General features: G+C 42.8%; 1 protein-coding gene across 1 annotated transcript; it reads right to left on the bottom strand.

The window, feature by feature from the left end:
- Positions 1–7175: 7175 nt before the first annotated feature.
- Positions 7176–7961, bottom strand: LOC127131480 (uncharacterized). Its single transcript, XM_051060400.1, has one exon. It carries the CDS (start codon positions 7959–7961, stop codon positions 7176–7178), a length of 786 nt encoding a protein of 261 aa, XP_050916357.1.
- Positions 7962–9436: the final 1475 nt, after the last annotated feature.

The raw sequence follows: 9436 nt of genomic DNA, 5'->3' as shown, positions 1-9436 counted from the left end.
ATAGATCACTAAGGCTGAATCTCCATACACCTCAAGGATCTTGATTCAGAGATCAATTGCAGCTTCAAGACCAAGGATACAAGCTTCATATTCAGCGACATTATTCGTACAATCAAAGCATAACCTTGCTGTAAAAGGGGTAAAGCCACCATTTGGGTTCATCAAAACATCTCCCACACCATGACCACTATAATTGGAAGAACCATCGAACGCGAGCTTCCATCGAGATCCTGGTTCTGGTCCTTCATCTGGGCCTGGGGTCTCACAATCCTTTATCACCATTATATCCTCATCGGGGAAATCAAACTTCAATGGCTGATAGTCTTCAACTGGTTGGTGAGCAAGATACTCTGCTAACACACTTCCCTTAATTGCCTTCTGGGTTATGTACTGGATGTCGTACTCTGACAAAAGCATCTGCCAACGGGCAAGTCTTCCAGTCAAGGCAGGTTTCTCAAAGATATACTTTATTGGATCCATCTTCGAGATCAACAAAGTAGTATGGCAAACCATGTACTGCCTTAAACGACGAGCGGCCCATGCTAGCGCACAACAAGTTTTCTCCAAAAGTGAATATCGACTTTCATAATCAGTAAACTTTTTACTCAGATAATAAATAGCATGTTCTTTCCGACCAGTTTCATCATGTTGCCCCAGCACGCATCCCATTGACCCTTTAAGCACAGTCATATACATTATCAATGGCTTTCCTGGGACAGGTGGAATCAGAATAGGAGGCTCTTGCAAGTATTGACGAATCTTCTCAAAAGCACTTTGACAATTAGAATTCCATTAAACGGCTTGGTCTTTTCGAAGTAATTTGAAGATAGGCTCACACGTGGCCGTCATATGTGAGATAAACCTTGATATGTAATTCAAACGTCCAAGGAAACCTCTAACTTCTCGCTCGGTGCGTGGAGCAGGCATTTCTTGTATAGCTCGGACCTTGTCAGGGTCCACCTCAATTCCTCGCGGACTAACGATGAAACCAAGCAACTTCCCTGAACGAACACCAAATGTGCATTTTGCAGGGTTTAACCGTAATCTAAACTTTCTGAGGCGTTCAAATAGCTTCTTAAGATGGCTCATATAATCTTCTTCATTCTGAGATTTAGCGATCATGTCGTCAACATATACCTCTATCTCCTTGTGCATCATATCATGGAAGAGAGTGACCATAGCTCTTTGGTAAGTTGCCCCGGCATTTTTGAGACCGAAAGGCATTACCTTGTAGCAAAACATGCCCCAAGGGGTGATAAACGTGGTCTTCTCCATGTCATATGGAGCCATCTTGATTTGATTGTATCCAGAAAAACCATCCATAAAGGAGAATACAGCAAAACTTGCAGTGTTGTCTACTAGAGTATCAATGTGTGGTAGAGGGAAATCGTCCTTTGGGCTAGCTCTGTTAAGATCCCTATAGTCAACACACATCCTCACCTTTCCATCCTTTTTGGGCACCGGTACAATATTAGCTACCCATTGTGGGTACTTCGCCACTGCGAGAAAACCAGCGTCAAATTGTCGTTTGACTTCTTCACGAATCTTCAGAGCCATATCCGATCTTGTTCTTCGGAGTTTTTGTTTTACTGGCGGGCATTCTGGCTGAAGCGGGAGCTTATGCTCAACGATGTTGGTGTCTAGACCTGGCATATCCTGGTATGACCATGCAAATACATCCACATATTCTTGTAGCAGCTTGACCAATCTCTCTTTGATGCTTGGTTCAAGCGTGGTGCCGATTTTGACTTCTTTCTTCTCTTCCTCTGTGCCAAGGTTGATTGTTTCCACCGGTTCTTCATGTGGCTAAAGGGCTTTGGACTCGTGCTCGATCAGCCTTGCCAGTTCGTCGGGGATGTAACAATCTTCTTCACCCTCCTCTTCCGCTTGGTAGATAGGGGAGTCAAAGTTATGAGAGGTAGTAAAGTCATTGGATTCAACGGGGTTATCATTTATTCTGCATGTTTGAATGATTGATTTCTTTTAGAAAAGTAAAAATAGAAAATGCATAAATGAAATATTTTTTTTGTTTTTGAAAAGATTGCCATTTTCTTATAAGAAAGCCAAATAAATGAATAAAAAGAATTTAACAAAATTCCTTTCATTCATTGATAATGATTATTTGAAAATGAAAAAGGGGCCCATACAACACGATCCATTAGCTTTGGGCAGAGCTAAGGATTTGAAAGGAAGAATACAACAATTATTACTTTGACAAAGGAAAAATTTCGGGGATCTCAACCGCCTTCCAGTTGTTCAAAGTTGTCTCATACCGATAAACCAAACATGGCTCATCTTCATTTGCGGTGCTATCTTCAATTGCATTGACTTGATCTCCATGGATGAATCATGTGCTGAGGAATACTTCCTGGATGCTTCGGGTGTTGTCCTTTGTAGGGACTCGGGCTCCTTTTGCAGTGGAAGGCACATATCCCAGACCAAAGCGATCATGCTTCTCACGAATATCAATAAGTTGACCCCAACCTTCAGGGTTTCCTCCTTCAATACTAGACTTTGCGCTTTTCAGAGACGCGAAAGATGAACAAGCTTTCCCAACAGGGTCCTTCATTTCCACAAAAGTGGCATTGGCTATTTCAAGAGCTTGGAAAGAAGTTTCCAAAGCGTCCTCATCAGCCTCAATGTATCTGAAGGATGAAAGGTGACTGACCACAAAGTCCTCCTCTCCAGAAATGATGATTAATTGATTGTCCACTACAAACTTCATTTTCTGATGTAAGGTGGAGGTAACTTCCCCTGCAGCATGAATCCAAGGACGTCCCAGCAAGCAGATATATGCTGGATTAATATCCATGACTTGGAAATTAATCGGGAATATATGAGGGCCAATCAATATGGGCAATTCAACCTCTCCAATCACTGTTCTCCTGGAACCATCAAAAGCTTTCACTACCAAGGCACTAGGCTTCATAGCTGGTCCTTGATAAGATAATTTGGCGAGTGTTCTCTTTGGCATAACATTCAAAGAAGATCCAGTATCAACCAACACTCTTGCCAAAGCATCATCTTTGCATTTTACCGAGATATGGAGGGCACGATTATGATTTTGTCCATCCTCAGGTAATTCCTCTCCACTGAAGCTCAAAGTATTGCAGGCTGTGATGTTCGCAACCACCCCATCAAATTGGTCAACTATTATGCTTTGTGTTACATGAGCTTGAGCAAGCACCTTCAGCAAAGCCTCCCTATGGGCCTGGGAGTTCAATAGCAGAGACAAAATAGAGATTTTAGATGGTGTTTGATGCAACTGGTCCACAACCTTGTAGTCACTTTTCTTGATCAACTTCAAGAATTCAACAATATCTTCGGATTGAACCACTTCGGGTTCTTTAGTGGGAGCTACAACTGTTGATTCCTTGGTCGGCCCTTGAGGAGTCACGTTGAATTCGGGCGTATAGATTCGACCACTACGGGTCATCTTGCTCATTCCTGCAATATTGGTGACGTCTTCATTTACAGCTTCTGTCACTTCAGCGTCTGAACTTCCATCAACTCCCTTGTCTACAACGGTAATCTCATATTTCCAAGGTACAACCTTGGTGCTCTCGTATGGAAAAGGCGTGGGCATACATATCTCGACAGGCGACGGCTTATTGTTCACCGGGACCACTCCACCACTATAATATGGGATTTCAACTGGTTCAGGTAAATTGAAACAAGGTTCAATCACCAACACATCCTCGTTCTTCACAACACTGGATATTTGAAGCACTCCTTCATCCATCAAGTTTTGGATATTGTCTCGAACCACCTGACATCCTCTTGGGTGTGTGGCACACTCTTCACAGTTGTCATGATCAACATTAACCAGGCCAGCTTCCACCAATCGGGCATAGAATGCTGCTAAAGGAGTCTTAACATCCTCCACCTTATCAACCGTAACACCAACAGAAGCGTCTTCAATGGCATTGACTCCAGGATTTTCATGGGGAGGAAGGGGATTGTTCTTCACATTCGGTCCCATGTCCTTAAAAGACAAGATCTTGCTCTCAATCAATTCCCGAACCCTATGCTTCAGAGCGTAACAACCCTCTAAGTCATGCCTGGGGGCACCTTCATGTAAAGGGCAGTGTGCATTAGGGTTGTACCACGGAGGCAGACGATCAGATGGAGGTCCCATAGGTCTGGGAACCACCAAACCCTTTTTCAACAAGGAGGGATAAAGCTCAGTGTACGACATTGGGATTGGATTGAAGGTCGCCCTCTCCCCTTGCCTCCTATTTTGGTTCTGAGCATTTTGCCTTGGCGCTTGAGCTCTCGGTTGTTGATAAACAGGAGCTGCTGGTGCTTGTTGATAAGCTGGCGGAGCCGCAGCACGTTATTGAACTGGAGCTGGTCGATAGACCGGAGGCGCTTGATAAGCCTGAGCAGGCTGTTGATTGACCGCAGGCGTCACAGCAGCCATGTATGGTTGCGGAGTATACTGGACGGGATACATGGGTGGTTGATAGGGAATTGGTTGTTGAACATATTGCTGGGGTGGATATTGTTGTGATATCCTTCTTGGAGGAACTCTTCCTTGACCAGTAGTCACGACATTTGTTTCCCCCTCTTTCTTTCTAGGAAACCCTCCAGAGAACTTCTTTGCATTAGCATTTGAAGTTCCAGCTACAGCCGCCAGTTTGCCATTCCTTACGCCATATTCAACGCGAGCTCCTATAGCAACAAGCTCGGAGAATCCCAAAGAAGCACTTCCAACCATCTTCTCGTAGAATTGGGGTTGGACAGTGTCGATAAACAATTCAGCCAACTCTTTTTCAACAAGAGGTGGTTCAACCTGAGAAGCCAGTTCCCTCCATCTCTGAGCCTACTCTTTGAAGGACTCCTTGTCCTACTGGAACATGCTCTGCAACTGTCTTCTGTCAGGCGCCCATGTCCATGTTGTATTTATAGTGCTTTATGAACGCGTCTGACAGGTCTTGGAAACACATGATCCTATTTTGATCCAGACTTAGGTACCATTTGGAAGGAGCCCCACTCAAGCTGTCCTGAAAATAGTGGATCATCAGCTTGTCGTCCTCCACGTGTGCAGCCATTTTGCGGTAATACATGATGAGATGGCTTTTTGGACAAGTATGCCCCTTGTATTTGTCCTAGTCTGGAGTTTTGAATTTGGCTGGAATCACCAACCCGAACACCAGGCACATTTCTTTGGCATCAGATCCAAAGACGTGGTCTCCTTCTAGATCTCGGAACTTCTTCTCAAGGAGCTGCATGTTCTCCTTTACCTCCCTGAAGTCCTCAAACCTTACTTCGTCACCAACAACAGTTGAGTCAACAGTCTGATACATGTTGTTTTGATCTTCGTAATGAGGAGCATGCCTAGCATAGGCGGCTGGTGGAACCACAGTATGGATGACTGGATGTGCGTCGGTGTAAACCGGTAATGGCACGGCTTGTTGGACAGATTGCCCCATGTCGTGCACCACCTCCGCTCGGGGGACGAAGTCATAGGGTAGCCCATATGGAGGAAGGGTTGAGGGTAACGTCCTCTGGGGTGGGACTTCCACTGTTGGGCCCGTGGTCTCTGAAATAACGGTCGCTTGCGGAATCTCAAACCTGAAGGTTAAAGCTTGCAGCATTTCTCGCATCTGGGATATGCCTCCCTTGATTTCATCTAGTTCAGCTCTAACTCGGGCGCTCTCTTGCTCTTGCGCGAGTATTATACTGGTGTTGAAAATTCAGCGTGAAACTGGTGGAAGAAAGGGCGGAGTGAGACTCTTTTTTTTGGTTAAAAATGTATGAATGCATGTATGGATGCATTTGTTTGCAAAACTTTTAGTTATCTTTATTATTTATTCCAGCAATGTTAGAATATAAGAACAACATGTAATAATTGAGACCCAAAATGACAACTTCCATTAATCAAAATCAAATTCGAATACAAAAGGATTTAACTTCAAGTACACATGATTCGAATACAAAAAGATTTAAACACCAACAATTCAAATTCAAGTACAAGTAAACTTAAGTTCTGTCTCAGCTCTTATGATCGTAGCCAGATCTGTGGTGAGCTCATTCATCATTTTCTTGATAAACTTGACGAAATTGAAAACTTGAGGAGGTGTGTTTTCTGGACACATACACCAATCCGCTTCCTGGAGTTTTTCTGGGAGTTCCAACATATTTAGGTTAACAAACCTAGATAAGTTGCGGAACTTGCCATTCCATTCAACATAGAGCTCTTGGAGTTTCTGGATGACCTTTTGATCTTCATCTGAGGTTGCTCTAGCCTCTCTATACAACCTTTTCCAGTACACACAATCATTCTTTAGGAGTAAGTAGGCTGCATCACCTTCTTGGCTTTCCAAAACTGCAAACCTCCTAGTAGCTTCTTCCAACTGGTACCTGAGATGGTGACAGTTTCTTTCAGCTTCTTCCTTTTGGAGTATCTCGCGAGACAACTTTTCCTCACATTTCTTCAGAGCGTCCCTCATTTCACGGATCTGTGCCTCAAAGTCGAGCTTAATTTCTTTTTTATCCATAAGAGATTTATCCAACATTCTCCCTAACTCACAGATCCTATACTCATCTTTCTTGAGCTCTTCCTTCCTGGTCTGGATCACTGATGTGGAACCTAATAGGATATGATCAAGATCATCTTTCTGGTCTTCTAATAGCCTGGCTCTCTTGTTTCTATCCTCAAGTTCCTGGACTTTTCCCTTACGTTCCTCTTTCAAATTCTGATTTTCCAAGATAACTCGGTTCATCTGAATCCGTAATTCAGTATTCTCCAATTCGAGCTCCTTAACCTTAGTAGCGATTTTCTCCATGTCCTTAGGGAGTATAGGCTCGGGCTCAGGAGTTTTAGGAAAAGCTGGAACCTTTAAGATAAATGGCAACTGGATTTCCTCAACTCTTTCTTTCACCCATTGAGTGTAAGGTTCTTTGGCGTGAATGTTTCTTTTTCCAAACTCTTTACCCTTTCTTACAACCTTTAACCAAGCCTTTCGTATTGTTCTTACATCAGGATTGCTTGCTTGGATGTTAGAGAGCACAAATGGCTGTAAGTCCTTTGCGTCAGGAGGACCATCCATGGAGTAACCATGTTGCATTCGAGATAGCATAGGGTTATAATTGATGCAACCCTTGGTACCCAACAACGGTACATTAGGAAATTCCCCACAACTGACTATAATGTCTGGGGTTTCCCACTCTCAGATATACCATCTGATGGAACTTGTGATGAGAGAAGCTAATTTTTTAGGAGACTTAAGTTCTTTTGCCTCAAAAGGACCTTCTTCGGGCATGTGTTGCATGAACCAAGTGTAAAGCAAAGGAGCGCAACACAACAAAGTTCCACCCCTCTTTTCGTGTCGAGTGTGAAGGGCATAGTAAATGTTAGCTAAGAGAAATGGTACTAGATTGCCAGAGGGAAAGACTTCTATGGCTACTTGATCCATAAATTTTTCAACATTTGGGAAGAGCACAATCCCATGGATCAATAAAGCCAACACAACATAGAATGCATTCCAATTTCCACTTTTCTTGAACTTTAGAGCTAAATTTTCCAAATACATTGCGGCAAAACCTTCGCAACCCCCCTTTTCAACCCAATTGTCTCGAACAGTCGGGACATTTATACTTAGGGCTGAAGCTATCTTCTTTGGACCCATATCTTCTTCGAGCTTTGGAAATGGATTAAAATCTTTCAATTTGAGACCCACGATTCTCTCAACTTCTTCCAAAGTAGGAGCTAGCTGGAAATCAGCGAATGTGAAACAACGCAGAGGTGGATCATAATATTGTGCCAGAGAGCCGATAATTCCATAGTCAACTTTCTTATTTAGAAGGCTCAAAATTTTTCCATAGTTTTTTCCGAACTCATCACGTCTGCTGAGAGACAAATCAGAGATCAAACCCTTCAGACTATCCAACTTAGGTTCCTTGTACTTAAGCGTGAAAGTGTGTCTCATTGAAGTTGTCATTTTCAAGTTCTCCATTCCTGAAATAAATAAGAGACAACTAAAGAGCTTGCTTTTTATGATGTTGATGCAATGTATGAATGTGATGCATTTTTTTTTGTATAGGTTCAATAGGCTTAAGGCATGGATAAGTCTGATTGCTTTATATAGAACAAGGTTCTCACCAGGTATGATTTAAGGTTTTTTTTTAAAAGGTTTCTAGAGTCATGGATCCATTAGACTGTTTGCTACCTGCGGCAACTTACTTGTCGGGCATCAACTCCATCTAAAGAATCTACTCTAAGTGAGGTTCTCGCATCGCTCCAACGAGAAATACATCTCGCAGACCCACACTACGCAACCATCTTTCCTAGTTGGGTAAGGAACTAAGGTTCTACAAATGGTTCTCAGAGTCATGGATCCTAAAGAAAATATTGAAGCTTACGGCAACTTAATTGCCGAGCGACAACATCCTCTCAAGAATCTACTCTAAGTAAGGTTCTCGTACCGACCCAACGAGAAATACATCTCGCGGACCCGCACTACTCAACCTCGTCCTATCTTATGTTTTTACTCGAGACTCGGGTAAAAAGTCTTTCCCTCAAGGTTTGCAATCAGAATATCCAAGTACCAAACCATAATCGAACCAATACAACAGATTCATATCAATATGACAATAGAGATAGTAAAAACAATAAAGAAAAGCCACATAGGTAAACAAACAAAGGCACACAAACGACCTAACTAGGCTTGACTCACTTAGGGATGTAGTCCCTAGCAGAGTCGCCATCTGTCGCACCTCGAAAAAATGGGGATACGACTTTAAAGCGAAGCGCGATCGCACGCTCGCAATGATGGACTGAACAGAGTCGCCACCGAACTTTATTTATTCCCAAAATGGGAAAAGGGAAATATCGATAAAACCCCTAAAAGAAAGGATAAGATATGGTCATCGCAACCAATATCAGGGTTCGGGAGTCGATTACGCAAGGGGAAGGTATTAGCACCTCTCACGTCCGTTGTACTCAACGGGAACCATTAGGTTAGTTGTGCGCATTAGTTTGTAATGTTAGGCTTTAAGTTATTAGGTGGGAAAGAAAGAATAAAAGAGAGGAAAATAGTTTTGGATTTTTTTGACGAAGGACTAAACCTAAGTTTTTTATTAGTGGGCCTGACAAGATTTACAAATCCTGCTCCTACGTATCTCAAAAGAGAAGTCAAGGCTTACGTAGTTCTGGGTAGAAAAATGTTTGTTTGTTGGTCGATTTTAGTGAAAGCTACTTTGTGTCAAATCGACAAAAACATTGTTGGACTACCCAAAACAGGTGGAAAAATATTGCCTTGCATTGTTTTGAAACAAAGTACCTTTCGTTTGTGAAAAGATTTAAGAGATCAATCGCACGACGGCGAGGAAAGAAATTGATTGGTTTGATGTGTTTTGAATAATGACGAGAACTTGGATGAGCGAGATATACATCTCGAATCCTAGTCTCAGGAGTGCACGGTATACACCA

Source organism: Lathyrus oleraceus, chromosome 3, assembly GCF_024323335.1.
Source record: "Lathyrus oleraceus cultivar Zhongwan6 chromosome 3, CAAS_Psat_ZW6_1.0, whole genome shotgun sequence".
Classification (NCBI taxonomy): domain Eukaryota; kingdom Viridiplantae; phylum Streptophyta; class Magnoliopsida; order Fabales; family Fabaceae; genus Lathyrus; species Lathyrus oleraceus.
Note: the sequence above shows the minus strand (reverse complement) of the source record. Positions and strands in the feature narration are given on the sequence as shown.

Bases quoted from the DNA above. Each gene is read 5' to 3' on its own strand.
- LOC127131480 (XM_051060400.1), bottom strand. From the start codon at position 7,961: ATGGAGAACTTGAAAATGACAACTTCAATGAGACACACTTTCACGCTT.